The 26,596-nt window shown below is 43.0% G+C and overlaps 1 protein-coding gene and 1 long non-coding RNA gene across 3 annotated transcripts in view; one reads left to right on the top strand and one right to left on the bottom strand.

The window, feature by feature from the left end:
- Positions 1-26,596, top strand: part of LOC130684156 (uncharacterized) — an 86,027-nt gene that overhangs the window by 28,020 nt on the left and 31,411 nt on the right. The gene's annotated exons all lie outside the window — the stretch shown is intronic.
- The window catches only part of CDH20 (cadherin 20), a 188,159-nt gene continuing 179,333 nt past the window's right edge, over positions 17,771-26,596 (bottom strand). For both annotated transcript variants that reach the window (XM_036876692.2, XM_036876693.2), the window contains exons 11-12: positions 22,783-23,034; positions 17,771-19,422 (exon numbers count right to left, since the gene is read on the bottom strand). In XM_036876692.2, coding sequence (XP_036732587.2) covers positions 18,917-19,422; positions 22,783-23,034 — 758 coding nt within the window. In that variant the 3' untranslated portion in view covers positions 17,771-18,916. The remainder of the gene's footprint in view (positions 19,423-22,782; positions 23,035-26,596) is intronic.

Here is a 26,596-nt window from a genome sequence, read left to right as displayed (position 1 = left end):
TCCTTGGTTAGGTTTATTCCTAGGTATTCTATTCTTTTTGATGCAATTGCAAATGGAGTTGTTTTCCTGATTTCTCTTTCTGCTAGTTCATCATTAGTATATAAGAATACAACAGATTACTGTGTATTAATTTTGTATCCTGCAACTTTGCTGAATTCAGTTATTAGTTCTAGTAGTCTTGGGGTGGATTCTTCAAGGTTTTTTATGTACAATATCATGTCATCTGCAAACTGTGACAGTTTAACTTCTTCCCTGCCAATCTGGATCCCTTTTATTTGTTTGTGTTGTGTAATTGCTGTGGCTAGGACCTCCAGTTCTATATTGAATAAAAGTGGAGAGAGTAGACATCCTTGTCTTGTTCCCGATCTTAGAGGAAAAACTTACAGCTTTTTGCTATTAAGTATCATTTTGGCTGTGGGTTTGACATATATGGACTTTATTATATTGAGGTACTTACTTGTCTTCTATTCCCATTTTGCTGAGAGTTTTTATCATGAGTGAACGTTGAATTTTGTCAAATGCTTTTTCAGTATCTATGGAGATGATCATGTGATTTTTTGTCCTTTTTGTTGATGTGGTGTATGATATTGATTGATTTCCTAATATTGTACCATCCTTGCATCCCTGGAATAAATCCCACTTGGTCATGATGGATGATCTTTTAGATGTATTTTTGAATTCGGTTTGCTAATATTTTGTTGAGGATTTTTGCATCTATGTTCATCAGGGATATTGGTCTGTAATTTTCTTTTTTTGTGATATCTTTGTCTGGTTTTGGTATTAGAGTGATGCTGGGCTTACAGAAGGAATTTGGAAGTATTCCCTCCTCTTTTACTTTATGGAAAATTTAAAGGAGGATATGTATTAGCTCTTCGCTAAATGTTTGATAAAATTCAGTGGTGAAGCCATGTAGTCCAAGGGTTTTGTTCTTAGGTAATTTTTTTAGTACCAGTTTGATTTCATTGCTGGTAATTGGTCTGTTCATCTTGATCTTTTTAATTTATATATAATTTAGAGATCATTCCATTTTACTGCAGAGAGGGCTTCCATATTTCTTTAACAGTTGGGAATTATTCTATTGTATACATGTATATAATTTAATCTTTGCTCTATTGATACATATTTAAATTTTTCATTATTACAATTACAAGTAATGTCATTTTATACATGGGCAAGTAGACCTGTAGGATAAAGTTTTAGCAGGGGAGTAGTTGGGTCAAAGTATATATGCATTTGTCATTTTGATAAATAATGCCAAATTACCTTTCTTGAAAGTTGTGCCATTTCTACCTTTGCCTGTAAGTGCTGGTCTTCAGTGATAATTCTCATCATTGGTACGAATGCTGCCATTTTCCTCTATTTTCTCCAGCAGTGTGTTATTAAACTTCTTGATAACTTCTCAATATTTAGGTGAAAAAGACCCACCGTACTGTCATTTTAATTTGCATTTCTCTCTTTGTCACGAGGCTGAACATCTCTTCATAGTTTTAAAATTAATTTGTATTTCCTTTGCTGGGAACTGCTTGCTGTAACCCTTTCCCCATTTCCCTATTAGGCTCATTTTCTACTTATTGTTCATTTGTTACAGCTTTTTATAGATTTTAAAAAGTAGTGAGAGCTCTAATTGCTGATAGTCATTGACTAGAGCTAAGGCCCTGGAAAAAATTGCATCAAATTATACTCATAATCCACGAGTTTCTAAAAATGAAGTATATTTAGAAATGTACCTATAGTAATATTTAGATTCTCTAAACAGTAATTGGCAAATACATTTAGTATCAGTGCCTGAATGTGCAGTTCACACATATTGAATTTGAGGAAGTCTTAGGTTATCTAGTTCTGTTGTCCCAGTTTATAGGTAAGAAACTAAGGGCAAGAAAACTTGGTCCTTTGACTGCAATTGACAAGAAGCCAGGCTCAAACTGGCTGGCACGATAAAAAATGTATTGGCTCACTTAAAAGAAGCCCGGAGTTAGTGCAGGCTTTAGAGCTGGTGGATCCAACAGAATCACCAGGACCCCAGGTTATTTCCTACCCTGGGGCAGTTGCCAGTGCCAACCCCGGGCTAACTGCTTCCTTATTCCCCAACACCAGAGATAATACGTGCTCCTGAAAAGCCCCTCAGAAGAAAGAGGACAAACCTTACTGGAAGTACAAACCTCTTTCTGTATCTCATTGGCCCTTACTGTATCACATGACCCTCCCCCATGAGCCAGTCCCTGGCAAGGGAATATGTTACCCTTCGGCCAATCAAGACCACCCCTGAAGTGGGGTCAGGTCAGTTTCCAGTTACGTGGGTGGGCTGCTTGGAGGGTCTGGGTGTCCAAACAAAATCAGAAGTCCATGCTGTGCCTATTATCATATAAAATAGTATTTCTGAGTATCTCTTCATTGTTTTAATTTAGATAGCCTTAAAAATAAAATAGATTCACTTGAAATCTGTATCAGTCATAGTTCTCTAGAGAAACAGAATTGTAAATATAAACACATACACATAAAGAGATTTTCAGAAATTGACTCCATTTGTGAGGCCTGGCAAGTCTGAAATTTGTAGCATGGACTAGCATGCTGAAAATACAGGTAGGAGCTGATGTTGCAGATTTGAGACAGAATTTCTTCTCTAATAAACCTCAGTGCCTGTTCATAAGACCTTCAACTTATTGGATGAGGCCCACCCACATTATTGAGGGTAGTCCTCTTTACAAAAAGTCCACTGATTGATTGTAAATCTTAATCACATCTACAAAATTATCTTCACAGCAGCACCTATGCTAGTATTTGACACAAACAACTGGGTGCTCTAACTTAGTGGAGTTTGTGTCAAATACTAGCATAATCTTTATTCTTCAAACTTATTTTCCTCTCTGTTTCTGGCTTCAAATCTCCTTAGAGCAGGTGGTGTTGGTTGTGCTTTCCGAAGAATAAACCTTATGGCGAGGGTATGGCCACTATGGAAGCCACATGAATCATTGTTTATCATCCTAGCCCATAGCATCCTTAGAGATGTCCCTAGAAAAAGATTCAGCCCAGTTTTACAGAGGGGAACATTCTACTTATCTGGTTTAGATTTAATCCATAGTGTTCTGCATGGGGAGGGACTGGAGAGAGATTTTCTCTAACGTCGTCAGTAACACTAAGGCAATCCATGTCCCAGCAAGTGTGCCAAACATTGGGACTCAGGCTTAGCAAATAAAGGGGAAAATTTGGGGTTAGAAACTTTTAACTATGTGCTCTATCAGAGCCCCCCTCTAGCTGGTTAACTGCTTATCTGATAATGGTGGTGGTGGTGGTGGTGGTAAGTGCATTCATTTGACACTACCTATGAATATATACAATACATTTTGGGGCATGTTGCTTGACAAGTATCCTGGAACAAGTTATAGATTTAGCTCAAGCATCTCTCAGATTATTTAAATTCTTTTTTGGATGTTACTGTGTAGCTATTAGATTGTTTTGAAAATCTTTTTCACAATCTGAGGTTCCTCTTCCCTTAGGAGAAGGGGATAATTTTAGCCTGCTGGTAAGTTTTGTCTTTACATGTTGTGATAGTTCTTGTGTATTTCGAAGTTTAGGAAAATTTAGGCTGTTTCTACCCAAAAAGCTACTCCAATCCAATGGCTAACCCAAAATCATGGAATTACTTACTTTTAGGAGGCAAAAACAAACATCCAGTCCTCCACTAATGCTAAGGGGGAATTTTAAATGAAAGGCTCCTGTTTGGCTGTTAGTGTTTCATCCCACTTTATTTTCCAACCTTTCCAATTCGTTGGAGAGAAATAATACAGGGTGGTGGTGGGTGGGTCTGTTTACAGGAGAGAACAAAGGGACTTTCGGACTAGCCATGTTAGTGCAATTTAGGAGTTCCTTCCGGCACAGAGCCAGCCCAGATAACTTCCTTCCTTCAGGTATTTTAATATTTAACTGTCAAAACAAAATAAATGAAAGGTGACTGCTTTCCCTTTCCGGTAGTGTCTCAGACCTGGAAGCCCCTTTCTCCTCCTTTATTGGGCCCCCTTAGCACCACACTAGATGTCCTTGAGAAGGACAGTGTCCTATGTCAGTTGGTTACCACCCTGTTTTAAGCCTGGGACAAGGAGGATCTCGCTGCCAGAGCCAGAGAAGCTATTTCCACCTGATGCATCAGAGCTTATTTATTTCGGACAGTCTTCCAATAGCGCTGCCTGAGAATTTTCTAGGGATCACTTATATGTCCTATCAACATACATCGGGATGTTGATGGGAGAGTAATTGTTTTTGAATGTCTATACTGGCTCGTTTGAAAAAGATAAAATGTTGTTGGACGTTGGATGTGCCTGTGAGCCCGGGTTCCAGGCTCCCCCGCTGTTTGTTGGTTCAGTGCTTCTAGGAGGCAGGTGCTGGAGGCAGGACCCCAGCAGCCCCAGATAACTGGGAGGCTGAGCAGCTCTTGCTGCAATGAAGAAACCAGCGGAGGAGAACACGCGCCCTCCTGTGGCCGAAAGAAAGACTGCTAGCAGAGCCGCATCCAGGGGGCGCGGAGGAAATGTGTGCCCTGCAGATATCCTTGCAGCCAGATGTTAACCAAAGCAAATTCAGGCTTCAGCCTCTGTTGCTCTACTACCTTGACTTTGCTGTTCTCAGGGGAGCAGAATAATGGATGCAGCCGAAGTAAAAGAAGAGCTAAGGCATTTTCCTGTCTCAGCTTTTATGCACTGTCCCCTCTCCATACCTGCCTCCCCAGCCCACTGACTGCCCCAACCTCCCCTGGCCAATCTCCCACCCCTCTGCCGTTTGACCTCCTTGTCTTTCCTAAGTCTTATTTCATTTTGCTTCCCAGTGAAATAACTGGTTCATTTTTCTGTCTTTTCTGCCAGACTGTATTTCCTGGAGGACATGGGTCACTCACCTAGTTATGCCTGCATCCTGGGTAGCATATTCCATTCAGTATGTGCTGAAATAGGCTCACTGCACAGTGAATGGCAACAGGCTCTTCTTGGTCATCTAGGAAGAGTCCTGTATAATTGTTTGGTTGCAGTTTGGGATTGTCGAGAGCCCAGAGCAGCAGGCTGATTTTAAATGTTGATTGTACCGATTCTCTCAATTGACTTAGCTTTTGCAACATGTCCTGGCTTACTTGTTTTCTGTTGAAACATTCCTTTTGTTTCGAAACAGCAGAGTGATTTAGATGGGGTAGATGTTACAGAAAGTGCCGGTGACTTGCCCAAGGTTGCCTGGCCAGTGAATCATGGCTTGCACTCTGTTCCTCTTGCCTCTTGCCCAGAGCTCTGCCATGATTCCATCCAGTCACCTTTCCGGACTCACGCTCTGTGGGTAAGTAAAAACCTCCACATAACTTGTCCAGGGTCTTCAGTGAGTTGGGGTAGCTATTTTCCCATCAATTCTGGTCCCATCCCCAGCTTGCTGGTGACTCCCTGAGCATATGACATCAGGCAAGTCATTAACCTGTACCTACATCTCAGTTTCTTTATTGTGAAAATAGAGATGACAATGCTGCATTTTCTTCACTGCATTGATTATCATCCTAGCCCATAGCATCCTTACAGATGTCCCTAGAAAAAGATTCAGCCCAGTTTTACAGAAGGGAACATTCTACTTACAATCTGGTTTAGATTTAATCCATAGTGTTCAACATTCTACTTACAATCTGGTTTAGATTTAATCCACAGTGTTCAACAAACCTGCATTGATGCTGGTTGCCTCAAATGGTGTTGTGAAGATTAATGAGACGATGCAGGCAAGTGCCCTGAGCTCCCGGGATGAAAGGCTTAGCAGAGGCACAAAGTCTAATTCTAATTTCCTAGCAGTTTCAAAGGAGCCTCTGGGAGGGCTAGTTCTTGCTTCTAAATTTGGAGAGGATGCCGGTCCGGGATGGATTCTTTTCTCTCTACCGGCAGGCCCAGCAGCCTCTTGCTTTCGCTGGTCTTGATGGTTGTGCCCTGATCCAGCAGCGCCCCATGTACCCTGGGATCTCATCAGCGACAGAAGTTAGCACCTCCAAATGCACCGCCCCATCTTCCATGCTCAGGGGAGGGAGCAGGGGTCACCCATTTGGGACTGGTGTCAGGTGGGATCTGTTAATTTTAGGGAATTGGGGTGCAGTCTCTAAGGGCAGGACCAAGAAATAGAGCAACAAGAATAAAGAGAATCTACCAGGACCTTCCAGAAAAGGTTTTTTTTCCTCCTGGGTAAGAGGAAGGTCCAGAAGAGAACCTTTCCCGGCCCAGTCCTTGCCTTCCTGCCCATGAACAGTGTGAGATCTGCTCCCTGAAGCTGCTGCTGCCATCTTGCGGCGTGACGACTGCCGTGACGTTGGCCCTCACACCGCCAAGTCCCCTACAACACAGGAGCTCATGCGTGTGAGAAAAAGAAGCCTCTGCTTAGGCCTCCAGGAGTGCACTATGTTCCTTGGCTGCAGATCCTCCTGACCGAGGCATGGCGGGTCCCCCACGGGGTGGGTCAGGTCCAGGGGTGTAACCGCACACCTCTGACCGGGAAGGTTACCGTAGAGGTTTGGGAATACTGGATTCTGCACAGAATATCTTCGGCTTGTTGATTTTCTGCTCTGCTTTGACTTCCTTCTGGCCACCTTGTCCCCCTACTACTCATCAAACAACGTCTCCTAATGCAGGAACGAAATCCCGGCAAAGCACCAGCTTCCAAGCAGGAAGAAGAGCTTTACTGTTGCTCTTTCCCCATTTCTCCCTCTGTGTCTCTGACTCTCTGTTTCTCACCCCAGTGCTGCCCCCGGGGCCAGAAACCTCTGTCCGCCTCCCGCAAACGCCTCTTCTGTGTCTCAGCTCTTCGGGGCCATAACTGGTGGTGGCTTACTGTGGTACATTTGCAGGTGGCACTGGCATTTTCACACAGGGGGACGACTCTGGGTGTCCTGTGAAGGAGCCAGCTAGATTTTCACACCTTCCCACTGCCCTTTCCTATTCTCTTCTGCCCTCTACTCATATGATTTTCCAAGTATCTAGTGCCTTCGTGCTGCTCAGCAGGGTACCATTCTGCAAGGGACTCAGATGTCTTATTTCAGCAATGGGGATAACCATGCTGTGTCTGCTCAGAGGAGAGGACTCTGCCTTCTACTCTTTCTGGATGCCCCTCTAGCTCTGGGTTCTGTGCCTACCCAGGTACCACCAGAGCCCTTTTCTTCCTGACTTTACAAAAAAGGTTGTCACTCCAGGGCTCTGACCAATGCTGTAGTGGGAAAAGTGTCTTCATAAAAGGGTTTTATCTCCCTCAGGTACTTTGCATTGCATGGAGGATCTGTGGGGGAAATGCTGAGACGTTTGGGGCCTTTTCTGGAACCCAGCATGGATCGCCTGCTACTTTGTGGCCAGTCCATTGCTGATACACGCACAGGAATGGCCACAGTCTAGCCTTCAGCTGATTTTCCCTTGTTTCAGATTTACTGTGGATTAGGGTACCGAGAACTAGCTAAGCCCTTAAACAGTTAATGATCAGGGGTGGAAAGGAAAGAAAAAGATGAACTGCTTGTCTCAGAAAGCCATAGAACTTTGAAAGTGAATATAGATTTCCTAGCCACCTCTAGGGAAGGGGCTGTCCTCCTGAGACCTGTGGGATGCCAGCAGATGCCTTGAGATACTTAAACTGATCAAACAGCCAAACTAATTAAAACATCCCAAATACCACAAATGGGGAAGATTAATGGTAAAAGGGATGCTTCAAGGGCCATTTGTTTGCCTATTAGGGATATGATTTCAAGTGATGAAGTTGCCTGGAGTGCATCCCAGGCATTAAGTAGTTTGGAAGACCTGTTGGCTTTCTCTACGTGTGACACAGAAATCTGTGTGTTGGTTGCATTTCAACACAGTGAAACTCAGTCCTCATGAGATTGAAATGTGGTGGTTCTTAAGGTAATTAGGACTCCTTCCCAAGTCCAAATGAGAAAACTGGCTTTGCCTTATGCTTGGAAAGAAATGCAAGCGTATATGGAAGCCAGCAGATATGTTACCTGTGAGCCAACTCATTAAAACAAATAACAAATGAATAAACAGAAATCCTGTTGAGGGATACAGTGTGTGTACACAACCATTGACGGTAGGGCTATATTTTCATGGAGCCTCACTTTTTCAGGTTAACTTTTACTTTTGCCTCTTAAGTGTTAGGTTGTCATGTTCTGGCCTCAGTGATTAATGATACTCTTTTACTTCCAATACGCCAAGCCCGGCTCTGGTGATTGGCTGTTCCTTGGCTTGACCAGATGTAATCATTGATGGGAACGGCACTGGTGGACCATGGAAGGGTTGGCACCCATGTATGGATGGGCTGATTTAGATTGGCTACCAGAGTGACTCAGTGTATTGTTTGGTAACTGGCTGTGAAGTGAGCCAACACTAACAACCTTAGTAATTCAATTGTCCTGAATCACTGTTTAGAGTGGTGCAGAAGAATAGGAATAATGGCAATGTTTGTTCTGTAATTTTCTAAACAAATATTTTGGAGGCCTGCTGTGCTAGGTTCTGAGACGGTGTTAGAGGAGGGATTAAAAGACAAAGAAGACATTGCTTCTGATCTCGATGAGGCTTATTTGGCGAAAGAAACATTTGGTCCTCATACTCTATTTTACTCCACTGGGGAAGAGGCCTGGAAAGCATTGAGGTTTAAAATACAGAAATGCACAGACCATTGTAAAGATATCATAAAAATGCCGGGCGGGCTAAGGAGTGGTGGACTATACAATTAGTCACTGTATTAGTCCCCTTGTGCTGCTGTAACAAAGTGCCCCAAACCCAGGAGCATAAAACATCAGTGATCTATTCCAGCATTCTGAGGCCACACGTCCTCCATCACCGTGGCGAGGTCACCTCCTCCTTGGGGCCTCACAGGGAGTATCTGTTCCTGCCTCTCAGCCAGCTTCTGGTGGTCACCAGCAATCCTTGGTGTGCCCTGGCACAGTTCCAGTCTGTGTCCGTGTCACATGGCCACATTCCCCCATGCCTGGGCATCTCTGGGTGCAGTTCTGTTTTATGTCTTTAATCTCAAAAACGTGTGTTGTAAATTTTGAGAAATGGAAGAAGGCAAATTGGTTGGTGAAATCCATTCTTACTCATGGGAAAGAACACCTGGGGAACACGCACTTTTGATGAGCAATCAGTCGTACCAGTCACACCAGTTGGTTAGTTCCTCTCTTAACAGCAGTTAGCAATACTTGTTGCTGCTATATTAGGATAGGCTAACTTACACCACAGTACTAAGTAACTCCAAGATCTCAGTGGCTTAATACTACAAAAGTTCATGTCTTTGTTGTGGGACAGCTCTCATTTCTATCTCAGACTACAGGCTGGCGGGAGATCCTACTCATGGAGTCTCTTGGACACCTAAGCAGACAGAGGCTCCATCTGGGCATAGACTTTGAAGATCACTGTAGCAGCAGGCAGGGAATGTGGCAAATCCTACATTGGCCTTTAAGACTCCTGCTCATGTTTCACTAGCTCTGTGCAGTCACATCACCAGCTCCAACTATAAAGGGTGGAGCAGTGCAGGCCTACTGTGTGCCTGGAAGAGGAGAGCTGGAGTATTTGTGAACAGCCCTTATGAATGCAGATTTCTCCACCTGCACAGTTACTACACATTGACATCCCTGTTCTTTCAGCCTGGAGAGGGAGAATTCTTCCCCATAGTGTCTAACATTGACCAAACAACTGAATACACTGCTGAGCAAACTCTTAGGACACCACCATGGGTAATCATGCCATTTATAAGCAAAAACTTGGGACAGGAGAACAAAGGATATATGGTCATCTGTTGAATAGTCTTATGATTAAGTATCCAATAATTTAGGCCCCCAAGTGTGCTAGTTAATCTAAAGGATATAAAAAGAACCTATCTACTTAGGCTGGCTATTTATCTAGTTTATCCATTTAGACCTTATTAGAAAACTTGGCCAAGGATGATCAAGTAATACAATTAATGTGACGCTCATTTACATGATCATGCTTCTCCTGCATTAGCATTTTTGGGTGTCGTCTGTGTTTGCCTAGAGGGAGCCTATAGGGACTTCTTCTGCCCTGTGAGTTCCTATTTCTGCAACCTCAAATTTCCTTTTTGTTTTTTTCTCTTTGAGATAAAATGGGAGGGTGCCATCATTCTCTTTTCCCTCAGAGGGAAGTGTTTAGTCAAGAGGCAGATGGATGGATTTAGGTGATGAGAAAGGATGATCCGTAAGTAAGTTATATTTTAACGCAGCCTCAAGATTTACCAGTGAACTCACAGTGAGGGTGACACTGAAATGAAAAGAGAATAAGCACTCATCTCCCATGTTAAGAAAAAACCTTGCTGTTTTACCTTCAGAATAAAGGGATTGCACCAGACGAGGCTCCACTTGTGCTGTTTAACGTTGACAAGGAAAGAGCCACCCTGGGTAACAGTCTACCTTCCTGGTGGGAAACCAGGCTACAGAGACGCTTCTAGTGATGGTGCGCCTAATAATTAGAAATACGGGACTTGGCCTTCCAGGTTGGATGTATTATTGTTCACTTTACCTGCCCATGGCCACGGCAGGTACTGTCATGCAGGCTGTGACTGTAAACCCCCATAAAGACTTCTCTGCCAAGTCTCATGAATAACCTGTTTGCCCAGTGTGCCTAGGGGCATATGGCATATGCTTAGACCCATGTGGGAGTCTGGATGAGGTGAGTGGCACTGAGCTTACAGAGAATTTGTACCCAGTTTGTAGATAAGGGACACACTGTAACTATGGCAGTGTCCCAGTATCCTCAGGAAACAGCTCCCTGCTGCTCTGATAAGAGATTAACCTGGGTTGTATCAGTCCCTGGTAATGACGTCCCATCCAGTGATGCTTATTTTTGTTCTCTAATTCTCACGGATGTGGTGAAAGCATACTTTCAGGAAAGCACATGAGACTGGAACATGGAAAGCATGATCACTCACTATTTCTCAGCTGCCCTCACCCAGCTTCCCTGCCCACTGTGAGGCCAGCCTTCAATCCTCCAGGACTTCAGGTGTAAAAGGGTATCAACAGGCAGTGGTTGAGAATGTGTGCAGAGCTCATGTCCATTATAATTGCTGGTGGAACCAATGGCTTCAACATCCAAGGTGAGTATTTTACATTTTACACACAGCTCTATGGCCTTTTCTGGTTTTAGGTCTGTGGTCTGTGCTCGGCTTAGGCTTCCCTGTGTGAAAGCCCCTGGCAGTGTCTGCATACAGTAGGTGCTCAATAGCTGGCAGTTCCCTTCTCTCTTCTGTTTCCTAGACTTTGCAGCTCAGCAGCAGTGAGGCCGGCCTGGAGCATGCTCATAAGGCCCTGTGTCCCCTCCTGGATGTAATTAATATTTTTCCTCAGGTAATGCTGCTCATTTGAGAATCTCATTTGGCACCAACCATCACACAGTCCAAAAGTCAGTCCCAAGAAGTCATTGGCAAATGTAACAATTTGAGGTCGATGAGGCTGATCCCGGAGGCAAACACCAGGTCAGACAGTGCCCGTCAGCAGGCTGGAGAAGCATAGCAGTTAGGATGAGGGAATCGCACTACATACGGGCCTGGCAGGGAAACGCAGAGAACAGCATCAGGTTCCTGGGGCTGTGGGGAAAAGCCAAGTGCAGGAGACAGAAGGAAACCATGCCGCCTGCTCTTTGAAGGTTAATTTTGTCTCTCTGAAGTGCAGCCCTTGCCAAAGGGGTCACGTTCCGGGGGCATTCACAGCATGCAACATATGCTCCACATTGCCGCAGAGCGTCGAGCACCCCTCTGACTCCTGTCCTTCTGCGGTGGTGCCTGAGGACCAGTGGGCTCCTACTGCATTCAGCAAGCATGTGCCTCTCTCTGTTCTTGGCAACCTCTGTGCACCACCTGTGTCTGTGGGGTCATATGAATGCAAGTGTCCAGTGATTCATTCTTTCCTCACCCCTGCCTGGAGCCCTGAATGCTGCTCAGATGCTGCGAGTGGGCTGGGGAAGAGGTCGGACTGCCTGTGCGCTGCAGGACCACGGGGCGTCTCCAGAGGCCTCTCCCTCCTCGAAACACGTGCGCTGGCTGTGCTAAAGTAAAAAACATCCCACAAATGAACACACTAATTAAGTAATTAATAAGTGAACTGGTGTATGTGTCATAGATCCAGCCAAAGTGATGGAGACACATGAAGGATTCCTACTTATTTTTATGTTAAAATGGGTCTTTAAAAAATACACTGTATAAGGTTTATATTGATTTCCAGGGCAGCCACGACACATTACCACAAATGGGGGGGGCGGTTAAAATAATAGAAACTTAGTGTCTCATGGTTCTGGAGGCTGGAAGTCTGAAATCAAGGTGTGGGCAGGGGTGGTTCCTTCTGGAGGGTCTGAAGGCAAGTTCCTGCCAGGCCTGTCTTTGAGCTCCTGGTGGCTGTGGGCAGGCCTCAGTGCTCCTTGGCTTGGAGCTCCATCATTCCATTGTCTGCCTCAGTTGTCACATGGAAGTTCCTCCCTGTGTCTGTCCCTGTGTCCAAATTTCCTTCTTATAAAGGCTCCAGCCAGTGGATTTGGGGCCACCATAATATATAGTATGACTTCTCAGCTTGACTATATCCGTAAACAAAGGCCCAATTATTTCCAAGTAAAGTCACATTCATGTATTGGGTGGTTAGGATTTGAACATATCTTTTGGGCAGATACAACTCAACTGACAAGTCTTAGGACAATGCAGGGAAAAAAAGGATAGTCTTTTTCAATAAAGGGAGCTAAAACGATTGGATATACATATGCCAAAAAAAGAAGAAAAAAGAAAAGGAAAAAAGAGCTTTAATTCATACCTAACAATCTACAAAAGTAAACTCAAAATGCATTGTAGACCTAAATGTAAAAACCATAAAAGTTTTAGCAGAAAGCATGGAAGAAAATCTTTGTAACCTTGGGTAGGCAAAGATTTCTTAGAAATGACACCAAAAGCACAACCTGTTGAAGAACAAATTGGTGGGTTGGATTCCATCAGAATAAAAAGCTCATGCCTTTCAGAAGGCATTGTTAAGAGAATGAAAGGATAAGCCACAGACTGGGAGAAAATCTTTGTAAAGCATATACCTGATAAAGGACTTGTATTCAGAAAATAAAAGGAAATAATCAAAACTCAACATTAAGAAAAAAACAACCCAGTTAAAAAATGGGCAATTGCATCTAGATACTCCACCAAAGAAGGTAAATGAATAGCAAAAAAGTGCATGAAAAGATGGTCAACATTATTAGTCCCTAGGGTATTAGAACCACAGTGAGATACTCTAACACCTTATGGTAATGACTAAAATGAGAAAAACTGCCCATACTAAGTGTTGGTGAGGATATGGAGGAAATGGAACTCTAATGCACTTGTAAGAATGCAAAAGGGATAAGGGGAAAATAGGGGCATTACGATTAGCCCACATAATGTGGTGGGGAGGGCACAGGGAAGGCAGTATAGCACAGAGAAGACAAGTAGTGATTCTATAGCATCTTACTATGTGGATGGACAGTGATTGTAATGGGGTATGTGATGGGGACTTGATAATGGGGGGAATCTAGTAACCACAGTGTTGTTCATATAAGTGTATATTAATGATACCAAAAAAAAAAAAAGAATGCAAAAGGGTAAACAGACGTTGGAAAACAGTTTGACTGTTAGAAAAAAATCCTCCACATATATCTACCATATGATTCCATCCATTCAACTCCTAAGTATTTACCCAAGAGAAATGAAAATATATGTCCATACAAAGACTTATACACAAATGTTCACAGCAGCTTAACTGGTAATAGTCAAAAGCTGAAAACAGCTCAAATGGCCATCAACATATGAACTGGTATGGACTGAATTCTGTCTCCATCAAATTCATATGTTGAAGCCCTGACCCTTAATGTGACTATGTTTGGAGTGGGGAGGTAATAAAGGTTAAGTTGAGGTCGTTAGAGTGGGGCGCTAATCTGACAGGATTAGTATCCTGATAGGAAGAGACACCAGAGAGCTCACTTGCTCTCTCCTCTACATGAGGACACAATGAGGAGGTAGCACTCTGTGAACCGGGAGGAGAGGCCTCATCAGGACCATCCATGCCGGCACCCCGATCTTGTACTTCAACCTCCAGAACTGTGAGAAGGTACGTTTCTGTTGGTTAAGCTACCCAGTCCATGGCGTTTTGTTACGGCAGCCTGAGAAGACCAATAGGTAAATGAATGAATAAATGAGGTGTGATATGTCTGTGCAACAGAATACAACTTGGCAACAAAGCAATGAACTGTTGATACACACAATGACATGGGTGAATCTCAAAATAACGCTGAAAGAAGGAAGCCAGATATCCCCTACTCCCCACAAAAAAGGTACATACTGCATGATTCCATTTATATAAAACTCTAGAAAATGCAAACGAATCTATAGTAAGTGCATCAGTGGTTGCTTAGAGTTGGTGGCGGGGGTCAGGCAAGGATGGAAAGGAGGTATTACAAAGGGGTACAAGAAAACTTGGGGGTGACATTCACTATCTTGATTGTGGTGTAGGCTTCACGGGTATATAATATGTTGAAACTTACTAAATTGTATTCTTTAAATAGGTTTGGTTTCTTGTATGTTGTGCTCAATAAAAATATATGCTTGGTATGTGTTAGATATTAGGTGTTCTCATGTAATACTCATTTACTTCTGAAAGTACTATATGGTAGGGATAAACTGAATTTCAGAAAAGAAGAATATAACTAAAGAACAAGAATGTATTCTACAGAGAAGAGGAGGAATGGAAGAGAGAAAGGAAATGGTGAATGGAACCCAAAGGGAATCCTGGAATATTGGGAGGAGGCAGCACAGAAGAAAAGGAAAGCTGATGTGGCCAATTTTCCAGCAGTGGTCACATTATTTCTTCTTACAATGTAGCTCTGACACTCTTCCCATTAAGAGGGGAAGTCTAAGTTTCCTCATCTTCACTATGGGAGGCTTGTGATAACAGTGGAAGTAATGCTGTGTGACTTCTGAAGTCATAAAGGGTGATTCAGCTCCTGCCTGGTTTTCTTACTATGTTTCCGCTTTGAACCCAGCTCCCATGAAGGGAGGGGGCCCAAGCAGCCGTGTGGAGGTCTTGCTGACAGCTCCATGTGACGTCTTATTTAATAGCCAGCACCAACTGCTAGATATAGGTGAGCAAACCTTTGATAAATCACCCCAACTAAGGTTCTGACACATAAGAGGTGTCATTTATATTTCCTTTCTGGAATCCAACCCCGAGAGTCTCTGAGCAAAGTCATTGTCCTTTTATATCACTAAGTCTGGAGTGTCTATTCAACAATGATAACAAAACAGGTGAGAAGGAAGGGGAAGAATTGGAAATGATAAAAGGAAAACTAGGATTCAGCCCTCCTGAAAAATTAGTAAAGATTCATAGGTAGTTTTACTGGCTTTCAGAGAAGTGGTGTAAAGCTTTCTGGTATGGGAAGTTGCCCATGTCATCACAGGTACACAGAAAGCTAGCCACAGGAGCTAAAGCACTGGAGTGGAAGAAACTCCCTCATCAGCCATCAACAATCCTTACAGAACTAAGAATGTGGCCAGACATGTGGAGGTCAGCTTCCTGTCCCTGGGAGAAGGATGGAAGAAAACTGTGTTTTGGGTTAATGTTGTTGTTTACCACACATACTATCAATTAGTAGTTTTGTGTTTTGCACAACATGAATCACAAGAAATAGATATGTCCACATCAGTAGATCATTTTTCCACATCAGTAGATCATTTTGAAAAGAGGATTCCTTGATCTAGTTTTGTCCAGTCTATCAGAATCGTGACCCTTAGAATATAGCAGAAGCCTCCTAAATCAAGATACTTAACATAAAAATACCTTGAAAGTTCTTTAACTCTATAATTGAGGTGACAAATGGATTTGAGAATGAATTCATCTGCAGAAAGAATTACTTTAAGGTATACTTACAAATGTTCATGTAGTCCCACCACTAAAAAGAATATACTGTGAATTCTGACATCAAGGTCTAGTTCCGATCACTAGTGAACTGGTAATAACCCATAATCAATGTGCCAGCACTGATTTTCGCTGGTCTGAATTTTGTTTTCAGGATCTATAGATTCTTTCTTCTGTGAAACACTCCACCTTTGTCTTTGCTCTCTGCGATGCTGGGATAGTCTACTTTTTTGATTCAGAAAATTCATTGCTAATTATTATCTTTGCTCATGTTCTTCTTCCAGAATAGTTTTAGACAGTCTTATCAATTTGATTGCTACAGGTGCTTCTGTTTCTCTCCAACATGTAAATTATAGGCTAACTGCTTTAACTGCTAACAAAGAAATGGCTGAATGATTTTACAGCATTCTCGCCTTCTCTGATCATACTTCTGTATTCTGTCTGGTGGTGATAATGTTTTCAGAGGGACCACATTTTGTGGTAATCAGTGTCAGTGAAAAAGGAATATTAAAACTCATTTGGAGGGAAGAGTCCCTTCATTTAGTGTGTGAGTGGAAATGGATCTCCTGCTCTGTGCTTCTCTCACACTTCCTGAATCACACCATGAAACATCCTTCCAGGGACAAGAAGCTCCAGGAGTTTCTGTTTAGTCACTTCATGCCTAGTACCATGGGTACCACATTGGCAGGATGTGGGGCATGATAACCTCCTGTGGTTAGGATAACAGCTGTTCCCAGTTTTAAACACACACCACACAAGGTGAAATAGTCACAAAATAATCCTCAGGGCTAGCGACGGCCAGGAAGAATGCTGTAGGGGTTAACCTGCCCACATTCAAATAACTGGTGTGTTAGAGAGCCTAGTTTGGACTAAAAGTTCATTCTTTTTTCTTTGCTAAGTTTATTTATTTTTACATCACACCTGCCCCTCAAAGAAGATGTGTGAGAGCTAACTTTCTTGGGAGGAAAGGGTTTGGTATGCTGAGGCTGAAGATAAGAGTTTGCCTAGCTGTTGGTAAAACACGTAAGAAAGCATAAAGCACATTCTTCTGGCCCCCACCCCTCGCTGCCTTCTCAACATGTTTCTGCCAAACTGTCCTTTGTACTGGAAAAGAGATTCACACCACCACTCTATGGATGGGGGGTTAGGGCTAGGCAAGTTCTCAAAGTGCGGTCCCTGGACTAGCACCATCAGTCTCACCCACTCAGGAATTTGTTGGAAATGCAAATTGCTTCAGATCAATTGAATTAGAAACTCTGGGGGGGATGGTCCAACAAGCTATTGTTTCAACAGGTGTTCCAGGTGAGTCTACACATTATACTGGAAAACCACTGCTATAACCATGTCATGCAGAAAACTATTTTGTTCACAATTCGTCCTCAAGTGTGAGGACAATTGTGTAAAACATCTTTTAGTAATAGGATGCCAAAGAAAGCGATCCCTTTCAAGTATCCCTCACGCACTTCTTAAGCACCTACTGTATGCAAATGACTATGTTAGATACTGTGGGGAAAGGGAAGGTGAGTAAAATAACAGTTCCAGCCTTCTGTGAGCTCATTCAGTGTTGATCTGTACATATTTGGTACATATTTGTACATATTTGATTTGCCAGTAGAACAGAGATGAAAGCACAGTGCCCTCCTCCTTGGTGGCTGTGTGTTAAACACTCTCACAAAATGAAAAACATGGGTGAAATTCACTGTTGTGTTATTACCAATACGTCCTTTGCTCTTTTCAGGGGTGGGGGAATGAAGAGTGTTCAGGAAAGGCTTAACAGTTTGAACGATGGTGTTCACCTGTTCAGTGAATGACACAGAAGGTACAGCCTCATACTGCTTTGCTGTTGCCTTTGTGTTAGGAATCAGCCCCGACCCCAAGAACCTGAGGCTAAGTCAGGACCACAAAGCCATCTTTTACCTGCTTGGCAGTTAAACAAATGTGCAGTAGACTTCCCCTTCTATTTAACTTTTATTAAAAGAAGTGCTAAGGTACTGAGATGCAGTACATATTTATTACCAAAATTATTAACAAATATACAAAACTTATACATGTAATTTTCTTACATCCATTTATTCTCTATAATACTGATTTTTGTTCAAGTAGGTTATCTACAGTATGTAAACATCCCTTGGATTGACCTCACACAGATTAGGAAAGCCCTCTAACCCATGCTTTTATCAGATACTTCTTTTTATTTGGCTTTCATTTATAGCATCTAATCTTCACATTTGGCACATGGAAGAGACATCTACAGTGCAGAAGAGGCAGATTTTCTGGTTTCGTTCTGAACAGTTTTGCAGGGGTACAGTAAGAGCTGAGAGGACAGGCGCACTCTAACTTGACGGAGCTGGATTCTTTGTAACGCCAACTCTTGGTTCGGCCATTAAACTTGGGCACAGTTAATGCCTCTTCTTTCTCCCATTCCCCACCCATCCCCCATGCAAGGCCTGTTCGCCTTAACCTCGTCTCAAAAGGGTTAAAACAAATGCCATCCATCCCAGAACAAGTAGGTTAATCTCCCCGAGTTAACAAATTTTCATCATTTTAATTTTGTGTGGGTTGGTTTGTGTGACTTGATGGGCCAGAAAACTCTTACTAAATGTAAAACAAAGTTAAGATTAAACAAACAGAAAAGGATGTGAGTCGAACTGTCAATCGCCACGCCCGTACTTAAGACCACGCCTCTTTGCGATGGTAAAGTGACAAAGGACTTGGTGAATGGCAAAGAAAGGCCAAACTTGCCATAAATTAACCTTGGATCCCAAGCCTTTGAATACGGTGTCACAAACATTAAAAAGAAAAAGAGGTAATTGGAGTTTCTGCCCCCTCTTCCTGTGTTTTTTTTCTTACCTACTATAATCTAACCAAGTAAAGCTGATCCAGTGGGAGCTCTCTGCGTCCGCTCTGCCCCTCCTCGTTCTCCAGCGCGGTATTGCTCACGTGATTGGCTGCGCCTCGTCCGCGAAGCCTGCGCCCAGGACGTCTGGGTTTGGACACACGCCTGCCTCCCGGCTTCCGTCACCACAGGGGCGCAGGCCCCTCCGACGCCCCGTAGAGCTCGGCCAGCTTCCGGAAGCGGGGCCCCCAGTCCGTCAGGAAGTCGAAGCTCTGCTCTGAGTCTGACGTGGCCGACTGCAGGGAGCTCAGCGATCCGGCCACCGAGCCGTCTCCCTCGAACATGTACGTCTGCAGGGAGTCGAAGGGTGGCGCCCACAGGTCCATGTCGGCCTCATAGAGCTTGGCTAGCACGTAGCTGTGGACGGTGCTGCTGACGGCACACGTTTGAGGCACGTAGCGGGAGAGGCTTTCAATCTCGGGCAGCATGTCCTGCCGCGTCTTCGGGGCGCCTCCCGCCTGCGCCTCGCGGGGGTTCCACATGGCCGCGATGTCAAAGGCCTCGGTGTCCTCCTCGCCGCCGCCCTCGTCGTCGTAGCGGACGATGTTCTCGTGAATGTTCTCCTCGTCGTCGATGATGTACGGCTGTTTCCGGTGCCGCCTCATGGACAGAATGAGCAGCACGAGCACTGCCAGAAACGGAGGGCAAGATGTTCAGCCAAGAGACCCGGTTTTGTGTGCCGCGAGTGTCACCATTCCTTATTAACCACAGGTGCGGGCGGAGTTTTCTGAGTGGAGCTCGGAGACAGCATTTGGATATGTGAACCCACAGGGTCTGCCTCGGCCTCATTGTTTCTGCCATGTCAGATGGAGAGTGCGGGCAAATGAAGCCCTGTTTTTTTTCCAAGTGGTTTATTTAGAGGCCGCATATCATGTCTCTGCATCAGCTTGCCGCTTTGAGAGTGTGTGTGTGTGTGTGTGTGTGTGTGTGTGTGTGTGTGTGTGTACCCAGCCACCCACCGGAAAGTTCCACTAACAAAGGACAGAGCACTAAGGCCTGCCGTGGAGTACATGCTAAGGATCGGATCATGTCTTCTGACTATATGAGGACGAATATAAAATTTCTCTTATAATGTGGAAATCTTACTAATAGATGGAGTCCTGCTTTCTTACTCTGACATTTTGATAGGATTCTACTGGGTAAATATAATTAATGCATATGCATATATAAACACCTGTGCTAAGTATAACCAAATTCTGATTGTTATACCTCCTCCAGAAATTGAGAGAGCATAAATGACGACAGTTGTCCAATAAACTCAGATTTTTCAGAAAACCCTTCCATTAGAGGTGGTTGTGACTGGGCCCCAGGATGTTCATGGAAGGGAGGGAATGAGCCATGAGTGACATTTTACATAATTCATGTTACCAAAGCAGCACCACACTGTTAGATGTGCCCTTGCAGGTTTGGATAAAATTTTATCCCAACCATTGTTTTTTTCCCAGGATGTGTTCACTGGGGTTTAAAGGAGAGAGAGAGAGAGAGAATCCCACTGAGCTGTTGATCTCTGTGACTGAAAATGTTTTCCCGGAAGTATGTTGAAGTTTCAGCTAAAACTGTTAACTGATTTTTTTTCTGGTGTGGTTTGTTATAGATGGTGAACAGTGACAGCTTGAAAACACTGCAAAATAAAACCCAGTTTATCCAAGGGGGGTAAAAATGGAGTACAGTTGTATGCCTAGTAAGATTATGGACTGGCTGAAAAACTCATGATAATGATTTTTAAAATTTGAATCTAGAATACTCTTTGTAGATTGCAATTAGAGATGTTAATACCTAATACTTTCCTGAATAGCTTGGGTGACAAAATTGATATATAAGAAATATTTCCTTTCATATACTTTCTCTGTGTGCAGAAATATGAATCATAGGCTGCAGGAGTGGGATTTCAGACAAATGGCCTATTAGGGCTTTAAGGAAACGGGGCCTTGAACTCAGCATCGGAGACTGGGATGTGATTTGGATGGATGCAGGTTGGAGAAATGGGATTCTAAGTGAACATCTGTGCTTGTGGGATTCGGTAAGTGGTCACTAAGGTCAAATATGTCTTAGGAACTGTGCTAAGCAATGGGGAAACAGCGTTGAGTGTGACATTTCTGCTCTTACAAGCTTGCAATTTAAGTAGATTAGAGACACTGGTGATTAATGTAAGTCAGGCAGTGATAAGGGCTGCTATAGGGTTACAGGTGTTGCAGAGAGGTACAGAGGCAGAGCCAGTTAATTCTTCCTAGGGAACTGGGAAGACCTTCACAGAGGGTGACACTAGAGCAGTCAGGGTGGTATTTTAGAAAATGCTAGAAAGCAAAATCAGAAAAGTCTTTGAGTGTCTGCTTAGAATTGTGATGGTGATGGAGAATTAGGCAGTTTATAGAACTGGTCCATTTCTTGAAAAATCAGGATTGCTACATGTCTTACATTTTAGGGATTCTGGCTTAGATAAAAAGTGTTGCATCATGCCCTGAAAATCAGATTTTGGGGAAAATGATCCTGTTCAACTGAAAGGCTTCCCCCTCAGGGGAGAAATCAGTTCTAGGGGTATTTATTCTTCAGGTACTATAGGCACAGTGTGTAGAGCCTATGAGATTTTCTAGGAACTAGATGGAAGCTTGACATGTAAAAAATAGTCTTGTAAAGGCAAAATTAATATTTATTTAATTCTTCACAAAATGTAGTAGTTTGCTGAAAAAACTTCAGTCTTGCTTGGTTTTACGAATTATACTTAATGTGGGATGTGCACTCCTAAAAATCAGAGTGCCTAAAACTAGGGATTTTATGACCTCTGCTCAGTTTAGCTTTTGAAAACTGTCTTATTTCTGTGTAAGTCAAAAGACTTACAAAACTCATAACATAATGAGTTTAGGAGGCACAAAATATATTGCCCCTTGCACACCTCTTTCTGACTTGAGAGCCTCTCTGCCAGTGTCTTTAAATTAACCTCACTGTAACAATGGCTTCTTCTATTGTTTATGGACAGGACGAACTTTTAACGTAGATGTTTTCCGAAGGCAGAAGTAAGGACAGCCAGTCTGGAAATACTTCCTAGGAGCAAGTTTTTTTTCAAACGTCTCTTACGGGTTAGTCTGTTAGGCACTCAAGGACTCCCAGTGCCACCTTATGGACACTCAGGGAATTGCGAGGATTATTTATTTGTCAATACAGACGGGGACCAGAAACCATAACAATTCTCTCTAATCCAAGGATCCAAGGATTTAGAATGTTTACTGGCCCTTGTGAGATGGCCACAGTGCTTGGGAGGGGGGCCAATGCCCACAAACAGCTTATTCTTCGAGAGAGCTGTGTCACTTCTTTCAGGTATTTGCTCAAAGGTCTCCTTGTCAGTGAGGCCTGCCCTGACTACCCTTGTGCAGAATGGCACCTGCCCTTGTCTCCTGTCCCCTCAGGATAATCTGTGCCTTTTCCCTTCTCTGTAACACTTACGTACCTCCAGAATCTGGGGATGAACATTTAGGGGAAGGGCCTTACTGCCCAGACACAGGAGTGTACGGTGTAGGGCTTGCCTGCATTTCAGTCCTGCCTCTGCCTCTGACATTTGGCCTTGGGCTTGTTGCTGCCTCTTTGTGAGTTAGCTACTACTTATCTGAAATGAAGGAATTAGAAGAGGTGATCATCATATCTTGTTCAAAATTGTCATTTTGATTCTGTGATGTCAAGATAAGCTTACTTAGTTCTGAAATAAGCTCTGTGAAGGCTGGGACATGTCTGTCTTCTTAATCTCAGCACCCAGAAGGGTGCACTGGCCCATAGTAAATGCTTGATAAATATATGTGCTTTGATGTTGCCAAAGGCCATAGCCTCCTTTTTTGTTTTTGTTTTTGTTTTTTTTACTTTTTCCCAGCCTTCTCTCCCACCTTTTCAATAAGCACAGTGTGGAAAACCAGGACTGAGCAGCTGTGTTAGGATAGCCGAATGGTAGATATAAGTTAGCACTTTCAGGTCCCCACAGAATAAAAAGGAGCCATTCACTCACCTAAAAGGACAAAGACGCAGGCCAGGATGGCGATGAGGGCCCCCCGGCTCAGGCTGACGGGGAGCAGGTAGGCCTCAGGGCTGCAGGACAGTACGTGGCCGCCGTCGTCACAGCTGCACACCTGGATGGTCAGTGTGCCCGTGCTGCTCAGCACTGGCTGACCGTTGTCCGATATCAGGATGGGCAGGTGAAAGACGCTCTGCTCCTGCTGCCGGAAGCCAGCCTTCCTGGTTAGAATCCGGGCAGTGTTATCTGAAGGAGACAGACAGGGATTCCAGGATTGTGCAAGGGCAGAGGGAAAATGAAAGGGAAGAAGAAAACGGAAGAACCAACAAGTGAATTAATTTCTTAGACTGAGGAAAGGAAGGGTCCAGGCAGGGGTGTGGGAAGGAAAGAGTTGAATGTCTCTGGAGGTGTTCAGCGACAGCCACAGCAGGCTTGTCTGGATCAGCATTTGGATTCAGAAACCAAGATTTTTGCTTCTAGGCAAAACCCTGAGGCCTGGCAGAGAAACCTTTTTTGAGAGTTTGTCTTAGCCTTTGTGACATAAAATGCCCAGGGCGAACTCTCAGACTTCAGATCTAACTGAAATGTTCCTGGAGAAGCTTGACAGGAACAATCCCTCGCAACTCGTGGTCCCTGTTTGTTCCCACTCAGCAGCTTTCCAAGGCACCAGTGCTGCTGTGTGCCTCCAGGAAAAGAACGCCGAGTAGCCCACGTGGTTGTGGCTGACTGCCTATTTGTGCTGCTTTGGCCGGCAGTCACGTCTTCTGCCATATTCTCTTTTATGCCTCCGAAATGCAGGCACCAACTCCTCCTGGGCTTTTTGAAGAACCTGCTCATTTAGCTGAAGCTTATTTGAAATCCCCCAATCATATGACACACCCTGTTCTCTCCCTCCTCTTGGTGGTCTAAGTTTATGCAGTTAATAGGAACTTGATGCAGATTTGTTCCTGATCAGCTGCACTAGTTTTTCCCTTCCAGTTTTACAGGGAATTTAATAAAATTATTTGATGTGTTTCTACAAAGTTGGTGTGTGTGCGCACTTCAATTTTTATTTCTGTAGTGTAATGTTTTGGGATTAAAAAGGAAATCTATGTCCTTTGATTGCTTGAGTGGGTTTGAATCACAAATCAGATAGGTCTTTTGCAAAGCTTAGGTCATTTTCTGCAGAGGAAAAGTTTGAAATATGTGATAGGACATACAAGCAGTGACTGTAAGCTAGTATCATTAACATGGAGTGTCACAGGCAGGAGTCTAGGACTTCACAAAAATGTTGAGAGCCTAACCAAAGTAAACATTATTCACATCAAGATCTATATTTCTGGTTCTCTCTCCCTTCTTAGACATAATAAAGGATTATACTTTCCTACCTTTTTGAATTTGGGAAGGTCTGTATGATTTGCTTTAGGTGATAAAAAAAATGAGCCAAAGTGACTGGGTCACTCCCAGGCAGAAGCACAGGACAGCTGGTATGCATTTCTCCGAGCTCTCCTGCCTTGGTGTGTGGCATTGGGAAAGAACATTTGAGGTAGAAATCCAGGCAGCCTGGGATACTGAGTTGCACATAGACTCTTCACTCAGACCCTCAGTTGGCTTTATGGGAGCACGAAGTTAAGTTTAGTTGTGTTAAGCCACTGGGATTTTGATGGTGGTTGTTTCTGCAGCATTACCTAGCCTGTTCTGACCAATACATTATCCCTTAATGAACTTTCCCACCGCCTCCTTCCTGCTTTTTCAGATAGAAGCTGTTGTTCATGGAATGTTTGTTTATGTGCCAGGTACTTAGACTTTACATATGTAGCTCATTTAATTTTCATAAGATTTGGTGAGATAGTGATAATCTCACCCTTTTACAGTGAGAGAGTTAAAGCGTAGAGAGATTATAAAATTGGTTCAAAGTCACTCACTTAGTAGCAGAGCTGGGATTTGAACTCTGGTCTCTAACTCCAAACATACACTCCTTGCTTTGTGCTGTGTAACAACTTAGTTTAGTTTAGTGACATTACTGTCAAAAATTACTCAGCTAATTGAAATCTCTTCCAGCTTCAGTACAGGTTCCTGTCCTTTTATTTCTCCAGTAGAGAAAGATAGTAATTGGTTGCCAACTTGAGGATTATATTCATATTTCTACCTACCCACTTTTCTGTTTTTCCAGATTTCAGAGGTAAGTACTATTAATTCTGCTTCACAGTTTTAATTTTGTTTTTTCAGAAACCAAGTTTTTCTCAAATAAATCTTTATTATTTTTATTTTTCAGTTTAATTGAGGCTAGGTTTAATTTTCTAAAGCCAGAGCGGGACTGAATTTAAGTATTATATTCATGCCTACTACACATCATATGTTTCTTGATCTCGGGGTTATTTAAGTTTAAAGAAGTAAGGTCAGAGCATTGCATTGCTGAGTCTAGTCCTGGAAAAGGTCTAGTATATAGCAGTCACATGCAACATTTTTGTTGAATATGATAACTAGGGCGTTAGTAAGCCATTTGGACACAGTATTTGTTTCCAAGGCGACACAAATTTTTTTGTGGCTAAAATAGGTCCAAACTTCTAGTCTAATCTTAATACTTGTTTACTGTATCATCTTAAGCTATTTGCTTTTTCTTATCTATCAAAGGAGACAATGAGAACCAGAGGGATTAGTAACTTCCTTACAGGATTACTATAAATATCAATTTAAGCAAAGTATGGGAAAATGCATTTGAAACTAAAGTTCCCTATGCACGCACTCCTTTTCCTAATGCTTTGGGGATTAAAAAAAAAAAGGAAAAAAGACTTTCCTTGAGATATAGTGCCCTATTGTGTTCCTAAAAGGACATCATGTTTTGGGCATGGGAGTCAGGGAGCTTGGCAGTAGATCCCCCATTTCAAATGTTGGTCAATTTTTTAATGAACCTCAGGAAAATTTACTTGTGAGATAAATCATCATGAGATTAAGAGTTCATTCTTTCTATATGCTGACTTCATTTTGGAAAAATGTCCCAAGAGATGAGTCATTTCTTTTTATGGTCTTCATGTGCCATGGCCCATCTTTTTAAGGTATTGGCTCCCTGAATTGGTGCCCAAAGTCCTATTTAGGAAAATTTGCAACACGTTGCTGCGTATTGGTTTCTGTATTGATTCTGACAAATGCCAGAGTGAAGGAATACAGTGACGCTTAGCTGAAATTTGAAGAAACAATATAATGTATTATTTTTCTCCTCTAGGTTTCCACCGTAAAACAATCCTGAGGGGGATTTCTACTTTTTATGGGAAAGGTTTTCCTTTGGAGCAGATAAATGAATAGTTCAAAATTGGACCTAATAAATATACTAGGATATTTAATTGTAGTACTTCTATTGTTTTAATTTATGTTACCCTTCCTTCTAGAATTATCATGGTCACTTTATTATAACATGCAGAGGGTTAAAGAGATGACTTGGAAGAATGCCCTCCATTTAGAAGGAAATAGTTTTGATATTCTCAAGTTTTAATGGCAGGGTATCATGTGGGGTGGAATTAATACTTAATTCTCAAAAAATTGGTGTTTGAGAGTAAGACTGGGCATGCCTAATCATGATTTTTTGTTACCCTTTGTTTAGATTGCTATACGGGGACAGTGAATACTTTAGAATTGGAATAAAAATGAGGCTGCCGCAGCCCAGAGAAGTGATGACCTCCCTCCTCAAGGTCAGACAGCAAGTTGGTAGCAGAGTTAGCAATTGAAGGGGTTTACTTGAGAGATCTAAATTATCTTTTTGTTTGCTCTGACCTTTCTTTGAAAATGATTGGGTAGCGAACAGAAAGGCCCTCCTTTTCCCATCTGTGCTCCA

The sequence above is a fragment of the Manis pentadactyla genome, chromosome 6 (assembly GCF_030020395.1).
Source record: "Manis pentadactyla isolate mManPen7 chromosome 6, mManPen7.hap1, whole genome shotgun sequence".
In the NCBI taxonomy this organism is placed as follows: domain Eukaryota; kingdom Metazoa; phylum Chordata; class Mammalia; order Pholidota; family Manidae; genus Manis; species Manis pentadactyla.
The sequence above is the reverse complement of the archived record's forward strand: the minus strand, read 5'-3'. Positions and strand labels throughout refer to the sequence as shown.